The sequence below is a fragment of the Heterocephalus glaber genome, unplaced genomic scaffold (genome assembly GCF_053883595.1).
Source record: "Heterocephalus glaber isolate CG9 unplaced genomic scaffold, H.glaber_assembly_v1.0 deba00000943, whole genome shotgun sequence".
NCBI classification, from domain to species: Eukaryota; Metazoa; Chordata; class Mammalia; order Rodentia; family Bathyergidae; genus Heterocephalus; species Heterocephalus glaber.
The window spans coordinates 7071725-7091509 of NW_028258175.1; the positions used below are offsets into that span (position 1 = coordinate 7071725).

At 41.9% G+C, this 19785-nt stretch overlaps 2 protein-coding genes across 5 annotated transcripts in view; one reads left to right on the forward strand and one right to left on the reverse strand.

The window, feature by feature from the left end:
- LOC101698403 (solute carrier family 68 member 1) overlaps positions 1-3730 on the reverse strand; it is a 30442-nt gene extending 26712 nt beyond the window's left edge. Inside the window, 3 exon segments of the mRNA XM_013076277.3 lie at positions 1884-2609; positions 3574-3717; positions 3719-3730. Of these exon segments, the coding sequence (XP_012931731.3) occupies positions 1884-2609; positions 3574-3717; positions 3719-3724 (876 nt within the window). The 5' untranslated portion in view covers positions 3725-3730.
- Positions 2101-19785, forward strand: part of Cdr2 (cerebellar degeneration related protein 2) — a 33348-nt gene continuing 15663 nt past the window's right edge. The window contains exons 1-4 of one of the 4 annotated variants that reach the window (XM_021237310.2): positions 2101-5208; positions 5926-5994; positions 6990-7092; positions 18201-18313. In XM_021237310.2, the coding sequence (XP_021092969.1) occupies positions 18275-18313 (39 nt within the window). In that variant the 5' untranslated portion in view covers positions 2101-5208; positions 5926-5994; positions 6990-7092; positions 18201-18274. Of the gene's footprint in view, positions 5209-5925; positions 5995-6926; positions 7093-10121; positions 10509-10582; positions 12791-18200; positions 18314-19785 lie in introns of those variants that run through there. The other 3 variants (XM_087209111.1, XM_004855925.4, XM_021237311.2) reach the window with 3 other exon arrangements.

The following is a 19785-nucleotide window of genomic DNA, read 5'->3' on the forward strand; positions in this document are numbered from 1 at the left end:
TGAGAGTCCCACTATGTTGCCTGGGCTGGTCTCAAACTTGTAAGCTTAAGTAATCCTCACATCTCTGCCCTCCAAGTAGCTGGAAGTACAGGTATGTGCTACCATGCTTGGCTAGGGACAAGAGTCTTAAATTACATGGCTCTGAAGGCAGATGCCTCTGTGCTTCCCTTGTCTCATCTCTAAGGATGAGAAGGATCTCTCCCATGCAGTTTGTTATGATGATCACATAAAGTAATATTTACAATATGTTGTTGTTGTTGTTGTTTTCGGTACCAGGGATCGAACTCAGGTCCTTGCGCTTGCGCAGCAGGTGGTGAAACCACTGAGCTAAATCTCTGGCCCTATATTTACAATATGTTTGGCATAGTCCATGGCAAATGGTAGGCATTCAATGACTGAGAGTTATCATTATTATGGTACAAACAGAACCATAAAGACCTTGAGCAGAAAGGCAAACTTTGTGTTAGTTACTTTTCTCATTGCTAAGACAAAATATCCAACACCCAAAGTTAAAAGAGGAGAGGTTTATTTAGCTCACAGTTTGTAGAGGTTTCAGTCCATAATCAGCCAGCTCCGAGGCAGGGTGGCGTGGCACACAAGCATCACAGAGGAGAAATAGTCCATGGCAGGCAGAAGGTAGCAAACCAACAAGGGACGACCACATCTCTTTCTATCTCTTATATCTTATCCAGGCTACTTAGGGCGGGGAGCACTCACACCCTTAATCCTAGTGCCCTTGGTCCTAGCATTGCACCATGAATCAATTCCAGCATCACATACTCTAGATCCAGCCACTTCTGAAAAAGCCCCACCTGTGACTGTATGACGCTTTGGAGGGGGCATCTAAAGACAAGCCATATTACTGTACTTTTTTATATACTATAAATTATAGTCACACTGAAAACATTTTAGAACTGCTTCTACCCCAAATGGCTTAAATATTTTTGGCAAACAGTAAAAACTGCCTATCTCGGGCTGGGGATTTAGCTCAGTGGTTCTGGTACCTGCCTCGCAAGCGCAAGGTCCCGAGTTTGATCCCCAGTACCAAAAAAACAACAAAAAGAACCCCTGCCTATCTCTCTGGAATAACTCATTTCTTATTCCTTGAAGAGTATAAGTAACAGGTTTTACTTATTATAGAATTGTAAAAACAGGAGAAACGCATATCAAAGGCTAGGTTGAGTCATATTTTTAGTGGATATATTAGGTTAAGGGGAACCACATAGCAGTTCTCCAAATGGTAAAATAAACAGCATGCCAGTATGTTTTTGAAGGAGGACATGCCCTCTTCAATAATACTGGTAGTCATGAGCATGGAATTTTAATAACAGTCTGGAATTCTGAGACTCAAGTTGTTCGCCAAGTGTTTTGAAATCTTACTCCATGAATTCTTGATCAAGTGACTCTTCTTCTATCACAGAAATCTTAAACACCTGAAGAAAACACAACTACATGTCTATAGGAAGCCGTTTATTTTCTCCCATAGTTCTGCTCAAGTTTAAATGAGAAAGCTTGGGGAATTAAATTTAAAAACTAAAATGTTTAAAATATCACATTGCTTGGCTTTCACTGGGCTCTCTTTTCTTCCTTTCATCTTGTTGACCTACTGTTTCTAGTGAATTATATTAACATCTGGGGCTCTGAATCTTTGAGTCTCTTAAAAAATATGTGTCGTTTGTTCAAACTACTAAGATAATCAGGTCTCTAATTTCCTCAGGCACCTGAGAGTTAAATCTTTGATCTGTATAGGACAATGCCTGAAGAATTACACATAGCTGTGTGCAATTAGCCGGGGATGTAGCTCAGTGGTTCCGCTGCCTGCCTTGCAAGCGAAAGGACCCGAGTTCGATCCCATTACCAAAAAAAAAAAGTTAATTACATACCTGTGGGCAAATAAAGCCTGCCCCATACATGATGTTTCTCATGGAAGAAGAAAGAACATCGCTGAGAAAGAGAGTATCTGCAAAGATCATCATGAAGTTGTTGAAGAAAGTTAAATGGAAGACTTGGAAGAAATTCATTATTAAAAAAAGGTAAAAGTTTTTCTGGGACAAGATTTGTTCCATCAGTAAGAAGACAGATGTCCAGGCAACATCCTGTTCACTTTCCAAGAGAAAGTTTTCCTCAGGGGTTCTTTTAGGTTCCAAATGCCTCATGTGGTACATGCCAGTGCAAAGGCTGGCAGCTGCAAGAAAGGCAATGAAAATTGCAGCAGCCTGAAAATTGGGCAGAATTTCCATGTTATTAGAAAAGAGGCCACAGAAAAGGATACTGGTAGATCCTACTAGTGATGCCACTTGGTTAATCTTAATCAGTTGAAGCCTACTTTCATGACTAGTGAAAGTCTCTACAAATAGTCTACAGTGGGCTTGCTGCACATAGGTGAGTGTGCTATAAAAAGCACACAATGATGCCACCAGGTGAAGTCTACTAAGCCGGTCACCTTCTTGATAGTGTCTCCAAGGGAACCAAGGGAGCAGGAAGGCTACTGGATATAGAGGGGCTCCGTACAAGATAGAAAGATGGCGGCTCAAGCTGCAATCAGCCTTAAAGTGGATGCAAAAATATCCAGTCAGGTTATTAAGGATATTCCAAATCATTAAAATTATCTAGGGAGAAGAAACACACAGGACTATTTCAATGTAATAATAGTTGTCTTGAAAATGAAAATGGCCCCTGATTTTTTTTTTACTTATATGAAATATCTAAGCCTGACCTATAAAAAAAAAATTCAGTTTTCAGAACCAGCTAAAATATTAGTAAGAACTATAGCTAATACTACTCAAAAGCTAATGTGCATTCATTTTGGTCTAGGTAATGTACATGCATTATTTAATCAAATCCTTAAAAACAATCCTATACAATAGTTACTGTTATTTCTCCCAATTCACAGATGAAGAAACTGAGGGCCAGAGAAGTTATGCAACTTGCCTCGCTAATAAACAGCAGAGTTTGGGTTCTTCTTCAGAGGTGGCACTTGGGGCCAGGCTTCTGTAGAGTGATGGCTCATTTACATCAAGGCACAGATTTAAATAATTTCATAAGGAAAGGTTAAAATAACAGTATCTACCAACTCAAAATGGATGTTGTATGCTGTTGTCAGTAATAAAAGTGTAACATTATAAAATACAAGTGTTTTAAAGCCATGAACTCTATTCATTGTGATCATCTAATTACTAATGAGTTGCAATACAATTTGCCGATTCCATTGGCCTTTTCAAGGCAAATATCTTAATAACAACAATACTGATTGTTCCACATAAATTAGTTTTCCAGATGATCAAGGCTTACCCTTTAAGTTCTAAAGCTTTTACATTTTAAGTGTTTAATCCTTAAAATATCTTTGTCTTCAGAGAATCTTGGAGATGAGTTTGTGAATTGTTTTGTTTGTTTCTGAGGATCAAACCTAGAGCCACTGCATGCTAGGTGAGTACTCTATCACTGAGCTACATCCCCAGCCCGAGAATTTGTCTTGATAACTCAGCTATGTGAAGAATCAGCTATTTGGTAAGTGGCAATAATACACAACTATGAGGAAGAAGAAGTTATACTATGTGAAAGATGCTATCTCACCTAGGCTTGATAGAAGGCCATTTCTGAAATCTTGTGTAAGTGTAAAAACAGTTTCACATAGTAAAAGCTGAAGGCAGAATTTAGCATTCCCATCCCTAGTGTTATTGTAGAGTATGCCCAAGCAGTGGGTTTGATATGAAAAAAATGTCATTTTCCATGCAGAGGAGCTTTTCTTTCCTATACTAAAAAAAAAAAAGGTTAAAATCCACTGTTTCCATGTAATAGTTCATGGTTGATAATATTCTACTGGACATTAGTTAATTTTAGTTAAATAAGAGTCCAAAACCAGTATCTCTGACTATATCACCAGATTTAATACTTTACTTAATTATACATACTCACCCAACACTTTGAGATGTTGCCAGGAATTCTAATTTGCATAAGCTGAGACTCTACTTATATATATATATACATTTCTTTTTTTTTTTTTTTTGGTACTGGGGATCGAACTCGGGTCCTTGTGCTTGCACAGCAGGCAGCCGAAACCACTGAGCTAAATTCTCTGCTTCTACTTATACTTTTAATATCTTTTTAAAATTATAAAGTGGAATTTATAAAGTTTGGATATACTTAGCTAGTGTGTGGGGGGATATGTTTATATATAATTATCTTCCCCAAATAGAACAATGCAGTGACAGCCTTTTGCTAAAGTCACAGAGAGAAAATAGATACAAGCTCCTTAAGAGAAAGTTGTCCATTCAGAAGCACAGACTTGCATTTGAAGGTTTATTCTTGCTCTTCTGATAACCTCTGTAGCTTTGACCCATAGAACATATCTAAGAGAGATTTAGAAATAATATATTCTAATTCTTGCCCTGATGTAGATGCTCCTCAAATCTAGCTGATCATCTTATCCTTTGATCTGTACAGCTAGAAAACAGGAGGAAAGTAACCTTCCACCAACAGGAAGTAGGCCTAGACTCATCTTCCTTTTGATCTTGACTGTAGCTTTAAGAGAACATCATGACTGTTCCAGTTCGTCCCTAACTTACTGGAATTTTTGGCCATGTCTCCCCAATCTTACTAAATAAGAAAACAGATAAAATATGCACATAACTTGGGGGATGTTATTCTGAATAAGCATTGGGCCTCTACTTTAACTTTGGGGATTCAGGAGCAGAAGCAAGCAGGCAGTTCAGTCCATACTGTCTAACTTCTTAGGGGAAGGAAGGGCAAATGAGGAAGGGAGAACTGGGAATGTTGTTCAGATGATCAAATTATTGATCCCAAAAGCTTTCTTTTACCCTGAGAGACTCAAGAATGACTGATTCCTGAGTAGGGCTGCAAGATTATAAAAAAGAGTTATTAACCCCAATGCATGGAAACCACTGGGCGTAGACTAAGTGAAGACTACTTTGCACCACTGGGGATGTAGCTCAGTTGTCGAGCGCTTGCCTCCTAACAGTGGTGTGACAGGGGAGAGGGATTCGATGATTCCAAAAGATACTCTTATTCCATGGCTGCCCCAGAAGGCTTGTGGCCAGGCCAGTGCTGTATCGGTGCCCTGTGACCTCTCCAGAAGCCTTACCTCCGCTGAAGCAGGCTTCAGTCACACAAATAACTCTAGCACCTGCAGTTCGGAGAGGAGCCCCTTGCCTATCTATGACCACTGAATATATACGCGACCTGCAACAAGTGAGTCTGTCAGTCCCTGCACAGTTCCCCTTGTACTGCACCACACAGTTCTAGTAAAGCATTTTCCAGATCACATCCTATTGCCTATTTGTAGTTTTGTCTGGGGCAGCATGTGCTGGGCTGTAACACCAAGGGCTGCTGGTGTTACGGTGGCTGCAGCTGGAACTGCTAACACTGAGGATGGCTGGAGGTCAGAGAGCAAGGCTAGCGGCCAGAATGCCATAGAATAGCTGGGCACCACCATTGCCAATGGGTGGAAGAGTTCCTGTATCTGTTTGGTACAAACAGCAAGAAAGGCCTTCAAAAGAGTTGATACCTGCTGGTACTCAAAGCCCAGAGCTGTTAACACTAAAAAAGCTACACTTTGCCAACTTGTGAATTCTGTATGAATTGAGCAAGAGCACTCAGTCAATGGATAACATCTTGGAAGCACCTATGAGGACCTCTCCCTTTAGAGGCCCCTGAAAAAGAGGACAGACAATGCTGATGGTTGACCGTAGGCTCAAGAATAAGCCTATTGGGGGCTGGGAATTTAGCTCAGTGGTGCTGCACCTGCCTCACAAGTACAAGGTTCTGAGTTCAATCCCCAGTACTGGAAAAAGAAAAAAAAAAAAAGAATAAGCCTATGTCTGATGTATGTGTATTTGTGTTCCTAAAATGTTTCTAGATTCTGATGTAATGATAAAATACAAATCTTATTTTTTCATTACTATGCAGTTCTCAGACACTTGAAAAGTACAAGAACTACAGCACCACGTGGTCAGTCAATGCTTTTGGCTTTGAGAGGTAATTTTCTGAGTTGAAGAAGTTGGGAACTGCTGGTGAAGATCTCACTCTAGGGAGTTATTTTGGCATAAATGAGAATGAAAACAAATTAAGTGAATGAAGACTGAGGCTCGAGGTAGCTTTATTACTCAGAAAGCCAAAACAAGGCAGTCAGTAAAACCAAAAGCCAAGATACAAATTTAGCCCACCAAAACCTAGGCACTTTTCTTTTTCTTAATTTCAGGCATGCCTAAAATAAGAAACATACAACTTTTCTGAGCTAATCTATCATTAAGTTTGAAGGCAGATATTATAACTCTGAAGTTTTCAGTGTCATAAACTCCCTGAATTGACTTTAACTTTTTTTTCCAAATAATTTAAGTACCCATCCCGTCTAAGAATATAAAGTTTTTATGTGAGTTTCTTTTCTTTTCTTTTTCTTTTTTTTTTTTTTTTGGTACTGGGGATTGAACTCGGGACCTTGCACTTGCGAGTCAGGCGGCGGAACCACTGAGCTAAATCCCTGGCCCCTATGTGTATTTTTTTTCATACTGAGGATCAACCCCAGGGGGGCTCTACCACTGAGCTATATCCCCAACCCTTTAAAATTTTTTGTTTTAATTTTGAGACCAGCTCTCACTAAGTTTCTCAGCCTGGCCTTGAATTATGATCCTCCTGCCTCAGCCTCCCAAGTAGTTAAGATTACAGGCATGTACCACCGTACCTGGCAATACAAGGTTTTGATAACATAATGAAAAAAAAAAAAAAACCTACAGTGTGAATTTCTTTTTTGGGTCTATTGAAAAGCAACATCTTCCTTTCCTCTCCAAAGAACTATCAATATTTTCCTTTAGATTACATTCAGCATAGTAAATACTTATTTCAGTGAGTATCAAAGTGGAAATCATCACTAACAATCTTTTAAAAGCCACTATTTAAAAACTCTCTTTACATGGTTTTACTTTAGCAACAAAAGGTTAAAATTTTTTAAAAACACACATTTTTCTCTTTACAAGCAAGGACAAAGGACTTCCGAAGCTGGATCTTCTTTACCACAGAAGTTTTCTACAGAGTTTTAAAAGCAGCAGAATGACACAATAATTAAGCTGGACAAGTAAGGTAAATGCTGTTAAATTATTCTATGAACACCCGAACCTTTTTCAGAGTCAACTTGGGGAGTGATTCATTAACCTACCACTAAACCAAATGACACCAATATCACTGAAGAGGCCACTCATGATTGCTTCTATGCTTTCACTAAGTAGACCCGCAAAAGAATGGAGACCTCGCCAAAGGAGGACTTTTAGCACTCAAAGCGAAAATCGCTTTTTCAGTGCAATTTTTGTTCAAACTTTTCCAAGGGGAAAACATTTCTGAAAATAGCATTCTTAAAAAGAGCCCACTAGCACACTCCTAGAGGCATAAAACCTTTGGGGTCTGTTTTTGCTATTTTAGACTTTGAGTACTTTCACTTCTCCAGATTTTTCTTTCGTTTTGTTTTGTTATTTTTTTGAAACAGGGTCTCACTGCACTTGAGACTGGCCTTGAAGTCACAGGGCATCTCCTACCACAGCCTCCTGAGTGCTGGGATTATAGGGCTGCACCACCATGCCCGGCTCCCAGCTCTCTCTTTTAAGGTGAATTTTAAAGAATATTCCAACGTATTTTCCCCCCATTTGGAGTCAAAATGAGCCTCTATTTGTCATGGAGAAAACAGCCAGCACTTTCAATCTAGTGGTCAGATGCATGATTTTAGAGACCTTCAGCTTCCACAAATCACCATTAGCAAATACTAAACCCAATTTTCTCTTTCCAAGGGTTCCATCTGTAGTTATTAAGACAATTTTAAATTATCTTATTGTTGCCTCTGCACTAATAACTCTTCCTAAATATTGACAATGTGGGCAGTAGAGGTTTTAGATGGGACCTAGCTTTCTTCTTTTTTTGGTTTTTTTGAGACAGAGTCTCACTATATAGTTCAGGCTGGCCTTGAACTGGTGGTGATCCTACTGCCTCAGCCTCCCCTGTGCTGGGATTATAGGTGTGTGCCACCATGCCTGGCCTTCTTCGTTTTAATCTAGGAATAAACTAGAACAGTAACATTCTGCCTTTTAGGTCACCTTTATTTGCACTCGATCTTAGTCAAAAGGCTGAGAAGCAACAGTTCACCTTTATTCAAAAGAAAGGGTTTTTTGAATGTCCCATTCAATATTTTTACTTTCTAGGCCAAGGATTTAGCTCAGTGGTTTCGAGGATTTAGCTCAGTGGTTTCGCTGCCTGCTGCACAAGCGCAAGGACCCGAGTTCGATCTCCGGTAGCAAAAAAACCCAAAACAAACAAACAAAGATATTTTTACTTTCTAACACCATCATTCCTTTTACACTTTTTGGTTGGCATTCTACCATAAGGATTTCTTCTCATTTATTTCTATCAATATGCACTCATCACTTGATAGGTTATCACTATTATTCATTCTCATGTACATGGGTTAGGAGTGGTACAGTGCTTGCTTAGCATATGTAAGATCCTTAGCACTACCAAAAAAAGTGTATTTTGATGCTCATAATTCTTCCCCAGAGTACCTATACTGTAACAGTAATAATTATACAGATTTATATTTTAAAAGAGCACAAAAATACTTCCTCACAGTTTCTTTGATTCTCATAACTGTCAAGAAAGGCAAAGAGGTAATCTCTCCCGAAAACTCCTAAAGGCTTCTCTGTTGGTACCAACCCGGACTAAAACTTCAGGTTTCCGACTGTAGGTCCCTGGTACTTTCTGCTCTATGAAGGAGTCTTCCTTAAGGACTAAAGGGCAAACTTTGGGGAACAACCCCCAAATGGGGAGATTTTCTTGTCCTCAGCAAGATTTCTCCAAAGTGGCAGGAGCCTGCAGTCTATGATACACGAGGGGACCCTGGAGTGAGCATCAGCACGAGGGGTTACAAGGACTGGAACAAGGTTGGGAGGTGAGCGGCTCTAATATTTAGGATGAACTGCTCCCTCCTCCAAATTATACGTTTCATTCATTTATACTGAAAGCTAAAAGTAGGTTTGAGAATCTCTAATTCCTTCTTTACAAATTCTTATTTTTAATCGCAGTAATGTTTGCAGGTTTTAAAAAAGAAGATCATAGAGGGATTTATAATGAAATCCAACTCACTCTCCCTTCAGGCAAACTTTTAACGGCTTTCCATTTTAGTTCTGGTAGCTAGCTCTTCTTATCCACGGGAAGGGGCTACTACTAAATTATTAACATAAGGTACTATCTATAGATTTCACTGCTGCTGTTCACTGATGGGTGAACTAACTCTACTACTCTTCCATCTCTCCAAATTTGACACTCTAACTTTGCTCTAATCATTTAATAATATACTTCTATTTCAAATCCTGTCTTGTCCATAAAGGTCTCCTATCAGCGACATCCAAGTGGAGACCACTGCCCTGTCCCCTCTTAAGTTTCTGTGTTAGGTCTCCGTAAAGCGCGTGCCCCGCATCTCCGGTGCAAACCCATACTCCCGCATGCTTATCTTTACGAACTTTTGAAAAATCGTATGCAAAATTGCTTGCAATTCTCTCGGCCCCCAAATTCGCCCGTGGGGCTGGAGCCGCCGTTTTAGAGAACATCATTCTCAGCGGCTCGGGGTGAGGGCTCAAGGTCCAGGGGAAACTGCCCGGCACACTCAAGGGCTTTTTCCGGCCCTAAACTTCGACCTCGATGCCCCGCGCAGCACCTAGAACCAAACGGGCGTCCCGATACTGGGAGGGCCGGCGGGGCAGCGCGCTTCGAGAGCCCCCAGTGCGCCCCATAGCCACAGCCCGCTACTCAGGCCGAGGTCCTCGCCGCTCTTGCCCGCAAGCTCGCGGCCTGACTGGCTGGACGACGATCGCCCACCACGGTCGCCGCGGCCAGCGCCGCAGTCTCCAAGCTCTCGAACGCCGAACGCTAGAGACACAGGGCGGGGGCGGGAGGGGGCGGGGGCACCCCTTCGGCCTTTCCCCGCCTCCTTTGTTTGTTCTGGAGCCGTTATTGGCTGATGGCCCTCGGGACCGGGCGAGCCGCGGGGCCTCGCTGAGACGCGATTGGATAAGACAGCTGCCGCTATCCAGTGGCCCACTCGCGATTGGTCAAGGCGTCGCTAGGGGTTTGAATCGCATCTTCGGTCGGGAGGGTTTCGCCAGTGCCACGTTGGGTCGGGCTGTGGCGTGAGGATCCGGCTTGGAGACGGCCTGGGCTTTCGCGCCGGGCGCCCGGTGTTGGGTGGCGAGAGGCGAGTCGGGGAGCCGGTCGAGGCGGGCGCTGCGGGCTCCCGCGAAGGCGGGCGGTGGGCGGCGGCGTGTCCCGCCCGAGGAGGGCGGCTCTGGCTGAGGGCGGCGAGCCGGGAGGGCAGCCCGGGGCCGCGGCCAGGGCGGGGCGGCAGCAGCGGGGGCCGCTGGCCTCCGGAGACGCGGCCGAGATGCTGGCGGGAAACCTGATGGAGGAGTTCGAGATGAAGGAGGACGAGCCCTGGTACGACCACCGGGACCTCCAGCAAGGTGAGGGCGAGGTCGCCGGCGGCGGGCTGCGGGCGAGGCCGGGAAGTTGCGTGGCCCGGGGCCGGGATGCCTGACAGGCGGTGCGGCCTCACCTGGCGGCCAGGCCCGCCCTTCTCCTCGCCCGCGGGAACCTCTGCGGCCGAGGGCCTGCAGCTGCGCAGCCTGGTAAGTCTCGCTAATGCGCCTGGAGTGCGAACCACTCGCCCGCACTGGTGCTTGCGCTTTCCGAAGATTAGCCAACTTAATCCTCGGCGCAGTCCTCCGAGGCGGGGAGAAGCGGACCGGCGTACCCCGGTCTAGGTGTCCGAGCCGGGCTGGAAGCCGCCCCGGACCCCGCTGTGTAACTGCGAGCCTTCACGGAGGCTTGGCGTGGCCAGCGCGGAGGGGCAGCTGCTGCAGGTGGCTGTCCTATTGCTGTGTGGCAGCAGCCGCGTCAAAAGCCCTGTGCCCGTCTGCCCGCGTTTACCACGCAGCATCACTCCGAGAGAGCAGTTTATCCCATTTTCCAGGTGAGGAAAGCAGAGGCCAAGCTGTTAAGCGGCTTGTTTGAAGCGAAGTGTGGGAGTAAGTTTTTTGAATCGCACTTAGAATGAGGAGTCCAAGTCAGCTGCTGTCTCTTCTATCCCATCCCAGTGTGCAGCTTTTTCACTTGGGTGTTGAATTGTTGGTGGTGGGGGTTATTGCTTATACATATAGTTCACCAGGTGCGAGAGAAATGTGTTCTACCTTTCCCACTTCAGTTTGCACTCCAGCTTTCAGTTAAAAATTGGCCTTGCCTTGGCTTCCTTGCTTATGGTGTCCGGAACAATTTTAGGGCAGCCCTTATTGGAGTCTATGGCCCCCCCTTAAATGTTAATAGCAGGAGCTTGCATTTAGGGGATGCTTTTTATGTGCCAGGCACTAATCGGCCCTTAAATGCTAGATGCACATTTAATCCTCCCAGTAAGACTGGATGATAGCAGAATCTTAACACTAGTTACTGGTAGGAGGAGACAGTGTACTGTTGTGGGAGTCAGGATTCCATTTCAAACTACAGAGCAGTCATTCTTAACTACTGCGTGCACTGAATAACCCTCAAAAGGTTTGAAGCATCTTCTGTCACTGCAAGTCTATAAATCAGTTATTTCAGCCTAAACTTGCATTGAAAAGGAACACCTCATTTAGTTGACTATTAAATGATTGTGGTGCTTGTTTATGCTGTAGTTGAACTTGGCTGAAGAAAAAGACAATGTAGACACGAATGACTCACACTTTTTTTTTTTGGAGACAGGGTCTTGCTATGCAGTTCAGGCTGGCCTTGACCTCACTATGTAGCCCAGGCTGGCCTTGAATTTGTGGTGATCCTCCTGCCTCAGCTTCTCCAGTCCTGGGATTACAGGCATGTGCCTCCACTCCTGGCTGAATGACTCATACTTAAAAAAAAAACTAAAACCAAGCACCTCTTTTGGTCAAAGGTGATTTCTTTAATATCCAATGACTTCAACCAAAGTGCCTCACTATGAAGCCATTTAGCAGTTGCAGCGCAGTATTTTGATCATATTCATTCATGTACAAAAGACAGGTTTAGGGCCGGGGATTTAGCTCTGGTTTCACCGCCTGCTGCGCAAGTGCAAGGACCCAAGTTCAATCCCCGGTACCAAAAGAAAACAAACAAAAGACAGGTTTGTCGTACAGCTAAACATATTTTTGATTTGCCCCATAAGGATTGATGGGTCATTTTGATAACTATTAGTGAGACAGCCACAGTGTAATTGCAACCTTTTCCTGTAATAAATGAAACATTTTCTACAACCAAAGCTAGATATTTTTCCTATATTTAAGAAGTATATGGAATCTCTAAGGGTATAGAGAATAGGTTCTTTATTTTTTAAATTTTCTACATCTAATATATTTAGCATATCACACAATGGAAGCTCATTTCACTTATTTTTTTAACTGAACTGAAACACAGTTACGTTATCATGGCTCTCTTCCATTACTAGGTAGGTGCTTTAGTCCGCACTGCATGAAGTTATCATGTGGGAAGTTATCAGGAACAACCTGATGTACTGTTTCAGTCTACTGAGAAGTAAATGCAACGTGTTGGGTTACATGGGTAATTCTCCTTAACCTCCGACCAAAATTAAGTCACCGGATCTTCAAGTTGGACAAATCTTAAACGACCTCTGAACCTCTTCACTGCCAGTTTGCACTTGAAATTTATTCTATTCTGTTCAACAGTCTTGTACATGCATTATCACAGTGGACTTTGACACAGTCTATATCATAACCAACTATGTGAGGTAAGAACAGAAAATGCGCAACTCCAACAGTCAAAACTTGTAAGTGTGATCTGTGAAACCATGAAGGGTGCAGTGTGGATAAAAGGTCATCTTTGGGGCCGGGGATTTAGCTCAGTGGTTCTGCCGCCTGCCTCGCAAGCACAAGGACCCAAGTTGGGTCCCCGTACCAGAAAACAAAACCAAAAACTTAATGACTACTAAGCTGGCCGTGGTGGCACATGCCTGTAGTCCTAGCCCTCAGGAGGCTGAGGCATGAGGATTGAGAGTTTCAGGCCAGCCTGGGCTACATAGTAAGACCCTGTGGCCAAGCAAACAGCAACAAAAAACCCTTATGATTACTAAACTTCTTTGTTTTTTTGGTACCGAGGATTGAACTCGCGTCCTTGTGCTTGTGCAGCAGGCGGGGAAACCACTGAGCTAAATCTCTGGCCCTACTAAAAACTTTTTAAGTAATGGAAGCCTTTGTGCAAAAGTTTACTAGGACTTTTTTTTTTGGTGTATGGAATACATAATGACATTCATTTTAGGGTATCGGTATATATTTATCATACCTTAATCGTTTCTAATCCTCTTTTTCTCTGTACCCTTCCTCCTTTCCCCTGTCTTTGATCCCCTTTCCCTATCTCCAGAAAGTCTGTCTGTATTTTAATATTTTGGGTTTCTCCTGTAAGAGAAACCATGCGATACTTTACTTTCTGTGTAGGACATTCTTGTTTAAATTAAAATTGGAGGAAAATTCTAACCTCAGTAGACTTTGGTGTCCTGTTCATACCTTCTTAGAAACATGTAAAGCTGAGTCCAGGCAAGAGAAAGCCCTTTGCTTTCAAAACATTTTGATGAAGAAACTGTCTTTTGTCAGAAGGCTGAGCTGGCACAAATACTGGCAGGAATACTGACAATAATCTCTGTGGGTAAGATCTTTTCTGGGACAGCAGGAGCCTTCTGTTCAGGTAATGATAGTGCTTGCTTTGAAATGTGCCCTTGAGAACAAGGCGGAAAGACTTCAGAGACTGAATTTTTCTTTTAGGCCGGCTGCTACTATAATTGTCGTTTGGTGAGCCATGCAGGCTTAGAATAAGTATTCAGGTTTTGAGTATATGGATCAGCAAATTAAATTCAGTTGAATCCTAAAACTTCTTTTCAACAGGAGTACATCTTTCTCATGTGCACCTAATTTGCCAAACCACTGTTTGGAGGTCGTTAAAAACTGACACCATTTTTCTTAATGTTTATATTCAGGTTTTTTGCATTCCCAATTATAGTAACATTGGCAACAAGAGTTAAACAGAAACGTCACCAAATGACGCATTTGACTTTGTAATAAAAGCTTTCAGCCTTAATGTTATTAAAGTACTGCTACAAGCTACAGCTGACATGGGAATATATTGTCCTCATTTTTTTTCTTTAAGAAGCTGAAGTAAGCTGGGCATGGTGTGCATGCATGTAAGCCCAGCAAGAAACTGAGGTAGGAGGATTGCTGTGAGTTCAAGGCCAGCCTGAACTTACATGGCAAGACCCTGTCTCAAAAAGAAAAAGGAAAAATTAAAGTAAAATGGGATTTAAAGATTTCAAAATTCTGGAGGAAAGGTCCTTTTAAAAGTCCCTCAACTGCTAGTGTTAATTTTTTGTCCAAGGCATAGATAGGGCTGAGTGAATATCTGTTTAACAGTTTACACCATGAAAATAAAATATTACTTGCAAAGATTGATTAGGGAAAGAATATCAAATATATGAGGGTATTGATATGTTGCAGTTCTCCAGCCTGCAATAAATCTATGATATTTTTAGTGTCTGCCTAAGCCAGACCCGTTCAATAGGATTTAGAAAAGATGACTTAATGAAAACCCTTATTGTAAAATACAGATGAACAGGTGTGCAAAGCTTTGAAACTATACTGTTTCTTTTTTGTGTGTGCCTTAATTAAAAATACAAGTAAAGGACACTCAGTATTCTCCTATTCCCTGTACTAGTCATTTAGAAAACCTTCTTGGGCTTACTGCCAGTTTTTGTCTCTTTTTGGTTCTAGAAGCCGGATGCTACAGGAAATGAACTTTTTTTAAGACCAAAAAAAGTGTTGTCTTTAAACAAATGAAGTAATGTCCTATGATCCAAGTAGTGTGACTTCACAGGCACTTTCCTGTAGTCGAGACTTGCTAGTTGTAAACGCCCAATGAAATATTTAGGAGACTTCAGTTACAGAACCAGGGGAGAATGGAGATAAGGATGTGGCTCACATTCTTCCTTTGTTTGCTGTTTACTGAAGAGAGCTATACTTGGCCTCTGTGTAGCAGCAGGGGCAGGAAAGATGTTCTAGCTGCTGGGAAGAAGCACAAGCAGTTTTGTAACTGGAGGAAAGTGGTTGATGATGATTTCAAGTCGTTTTGATTCAGGAAGAGGTTTCCAGGGGGTGGTTTGACTGCTAGTGAGGCGCATCAGTGCTGAGCCTCCAGTCCTCTCTGGTGAAGACTTAGTCACCGCTTCACAGCGGGCCAGAGGAAAGGCTTAAGTAATATCTGCACGGTGCTTGTACACTTGTCTTTAATACAGGGTGGCAGTTTGTGTGTGGGTCTATGTATACACATCACACACCTATGAGTGCAAAACAACTATTTCATCACCCATATGTACATCCTTTTTCATTTGGTGAAAATAAGATATTAACTTCCTTGGGGTTGGTTGTATGTGCTTTTCACTGGCAGAGCTGGCAACAAATATCCAGATAGTTGAGTGCTAGCTTCTCATTGCTGTCTGTGAAAACAATGGGAAAAGATTAAGTAGTTCAACTAGGAAAATGTGGCCTCTACCTTAAAGAAGTTTGTGGCCATCCCTTTCCATAGCCTTAAAACTATTCGAAGGTGGGTGATAAGAATCTGATAAGAATCATGATGAGAGAGAACCTGTTGACAGTACTTTCTGCCTTGCCTGTGACTCACTAGATAGATTTCATCAGGTCACTTAATAGCTTTGTGCTTCAGGTTGCCACATCTGAAAAACTTGGCAACTTGTCATTGTAGGGTATGCCAAGCTCTTTCCTGGCTTTCCTGGTGACATTGTCATGCTCCAAACCAGAGCTAAAGCGTATCTTCGCGGGACCCTTCTTGTTACCTCCCTTTCTAACGTGGGCCTTTATTATCTCCAAATTCAGACGTTCACCTTATTCCCTTTCCTGTCCTATATTCCACATCAAATGGGTCCACAGAGCCTACAGCTTTACTTTTAAAACATGTCTGAATCTTGCCTCTTCTCCCCATCTGCATCTCTGCTGTGTGGTCTAGACCGTCATCATCTCTAACCCAGATGATGGCAGTACCTTCTGTCACAGTGCTGCTTCTGCCTTCTCCCCTTATAGTTGGTTTAATGGCAGCCAGTTCCACTGGGTTCCATCCCATCTAGGGTAAAAGCCAAAATCCTGACCACTCTACTTAGCCTCTACCCAGGTTGGCCAGCCTTGGGGCCCCTCTGATTTGATAGCCCCTCTGTGTGTGTGCGTGTGAGAGTGTGTGTGTGTGTGTGTAGGTGTGTAGACAGGATCTTGCTGTGTAGTTCAGGCTAGCCTCAAACTTACTGTATAGCACAGGCTGGCCTTGAACTCATGACAATCATCCTGCCTCAGCCTCCCGAGTGCTGGAATTCCAGGCCTGCCCCACCACGCCTGGCACTAACTCCCCTCCTGCACCAGCTTCATCAGAACCCCTAACAACGCCTGTCATGCCTCTCTCTTTCCAGTTTCTTTGCACTTGTTTTGCTTCTGCCGATAATGTGGTTCCCCTAGATAGATCTAAGACAGGTCATTTATTAATTACATTACATACATCTTGACTGTAATGTCACCACTGTCACATGTTTTTAAATTTCAGTCTCCTGGGCCAGGGATGTAGCTCAATGGCACTGCGTCTGCCAGGAAAGCACAAGGTCCTGAGTTTGATCCCTGGTACCAGAAAAAAAAATTCAGTCTCCAGCAGCCACATTTCTCCTCTATCCCTTTCTTGCTCTTTGTTCTCTTCAGCACTTACTGCTTCAGCACCTTTTCAGCACGGACAGGTTGAGCTGCTCATCTGCTGTCTGACCTCCCCCATTAGTCTGGGAATGTCAGCAAAGCAGAAAATTCATCCCCTTTATGCATTATTTTATAGCCAGAGCTTAGAATAGTGCCTCACAACAAAAACATTCGTTTATCAGTCAATGAATTCCTGTAATACTTTGCCTATATATTGGAGCTTACTTTGTAAAGTGCTATCTTGTATATTTCACTTGATTTTTACAATCTTAACATTGATAAAGCTGTCATCTTGCTAAACAAAAAGTATGGGGAACTTTAAAGTCACCACATTGAAGTGTTCTGGTAAATGGAAGTCAAAACTGGACCTCAGGCTTTCCTATTCAGAAGTCAGTTCATTTCCTCCTATATCAAATGTCCATAACATTTGCTATTCAGGTATTTCAGTTTACCTGTGTTACAACTAGTGTCACCTGTGTATTGTTACTAAATCTTCATTTCTGGAATTGCGTGTAATATAAACATATCCCATCTTGTGTGCATATATACTTAGAAAGAGAGTTGGAAAATCAGGTTTAAAATAAAATATGGTTCTATACTAAATGTAATATGAATTTTTAAAAAGCATATTGCTGCTTTGCTTAGCTGGTTGGTTCCTCTTGGATAATGACAGGAAAGAAAAACAAAACAACACAAAAATACCTGGGGTAATTTTCTTACTACTGATGCATTTTTTCTTTTCTTGACTTAAGTTTTAGTTCCTGCCCACCATGATGCCACACACCTGTAATCCAAGGATGTGGGAGGCTGAGGCAGGAGGATCCCTGCAAGTTTGAGGGCAGCCTGGGCTTCATAGTGAATTCAAGGCTGGTCTGAACTACATGGCGAGAACCTGTCTCGGAAAAAAAAAATTTTTTTTTTAGTCCCCTTGGGAGTCTAAGACATAACAAATTTTGCTTTGAGTGTTGAAGTCACAGCAGCTGTATTCATGGGAACTACAGAGATTATTGAAAGACCTACTGGAACTCTGATGTAAGGGTCAATCCAGAAAAGTAGAATGTCAGGATTTGCTAAATCCATCCCATTAGCAAATAATTAGGATTTTAGAAGTCACAATACTAAATGGTCATTCTTGAACTAATGACTACATGTCCATAAAAATAGATTGCTCTCTTTCCGCTTCCTACAAGTAAGGGTATGTAAGAGAGTACTTCACCTGCTAGAAAGTCCCAGTTAAACTGAATTTTAAGTAGAACTTGAATTTCCTTTCTGGATCATTCTGTTTACCATTGGGATCTGACTTACACTGTATGTGATGGAACTTGGTTTCTTCTTATCTTAAGGACTGGGTTATATAAAATGCTGAAGGGAGCTCATTTGTAATCTTATGCTAAGATTCATTTGTTGTGCTAGATCTCCAACTTGCTGCTGAGCTTGGGAAGACATTACTGGATCAGAACACAGAGTTGGAAGATTCTCTCCAGCAAATGTACACAACCAATCAGGAACAGTTACAGGAAATTGAGGTAATTTCTCAGTGGGGACCCTTTGGCGTGTGGGTGTTACGGTTGTGTCAGTCATATATTGCTGTAATCACAGTTTGGAATTAGAAGCAGCACTTAATTTCCAACGCAGAATTTTTTGAAAATAGTAATCTGAGAGGTGAGGGGTTGATTTCTATTTTTGGGGGGTTCTCCTAATACTTAAGCCTGCTGTAATGAAAGAGATTTCTCTGTGTACTTTTATGAAGTGTGCTCAAAGTAAATGGTCTGGTGTTGGCCAGTATGTAAAGCAAAATGAAACTATGAATATTATGTTTAGTTTTTCAGTTTTTTCTTTTAGAATTGAACCATGCAATACTTAAGGTAAAAGAAAAGTAAAAGAATAATGGAGTGAATACTGATATACCCACCACCTAGCTTAAGCAAGAAAAGTATCCTCACTATTGAGAGTCTTCTGTCTAGCCCCTCCTTGGTGCCACCTCCTTCCCTCTCACTACCAAACACCACCCAAATTTGGATCTAGATAAAAAAGTAAAAAGATCGTAGTACCTGATCTCATGTGTTAAATTCCCTGTGCCATTCAAGGAATTAATCATAAAATACCTGTTACTTTCTCCTTGCTGAGATCTTGATTTATTTATATTTTTGATGTATTTTTAAATATTACTTTTTGCTTAGTTTGAAAAACTAAAATGAAAGATGCAAGCATAGGGCTTTAGAATAGAAAGTGCTTAAATACCTTTTAAAGCCTTTGCTATTGTCTTTAAAAAGAAAACAACTGTATGATTCCAGGTTATGTAAAGAGAAATATAGTGTCTGTAAAGTGTGTGTTCTTTATCTTGCAGTTTATTTTAAAAAGAAAGTTAAATGACCCAATCACTTATATGTTCTATATTAATTTTATGGGATGTTTTAAAATTAATAAATTCCTACTTTAAACAAAAATAAAATGGGGGCTGCCACTTCAGGTAGCCTGGTTACTTGTAGGCCACTTGACTAGGAAGATAATTATGGCTGTTAGCCAGATAGTGTCCCATTGGAACACCTCTCTCCATGCCCCAAACTTCTCCTGACCCCTTAACAGGTTTACACTTAAATTGCAGCTCCTCACCTTCAAGTCAGTACTGAGGACACAAGTCTTGTTTCTGTGTATAGAAAAATGTGAAAGACCCTAAAACCTTGAAGTAGTTTATTATGATCAGTACTTGATAGTTCTGATTGTGTACTGAACCAGATGCTAGGAATTTAAAGAAGTAGAATTACTGCATAAGTCTTTGCCTTCAAAGTAATCGCATTATACATTTCAACTTTTGAATACAAGTAAACCTTTCTCATCAAAACTAAGGCATGATCTCTAAATATGTTAATTTCATGCATTAGCCATAAAATGTTATATAAAAATGACCCCTTCAGCAAGACTTAATATAGCCAGTGATGTGATTGAAAGACAGTTTTATGATTCTAGGAAGGCGTAGCTTGTAAGGATATTGGAGTTT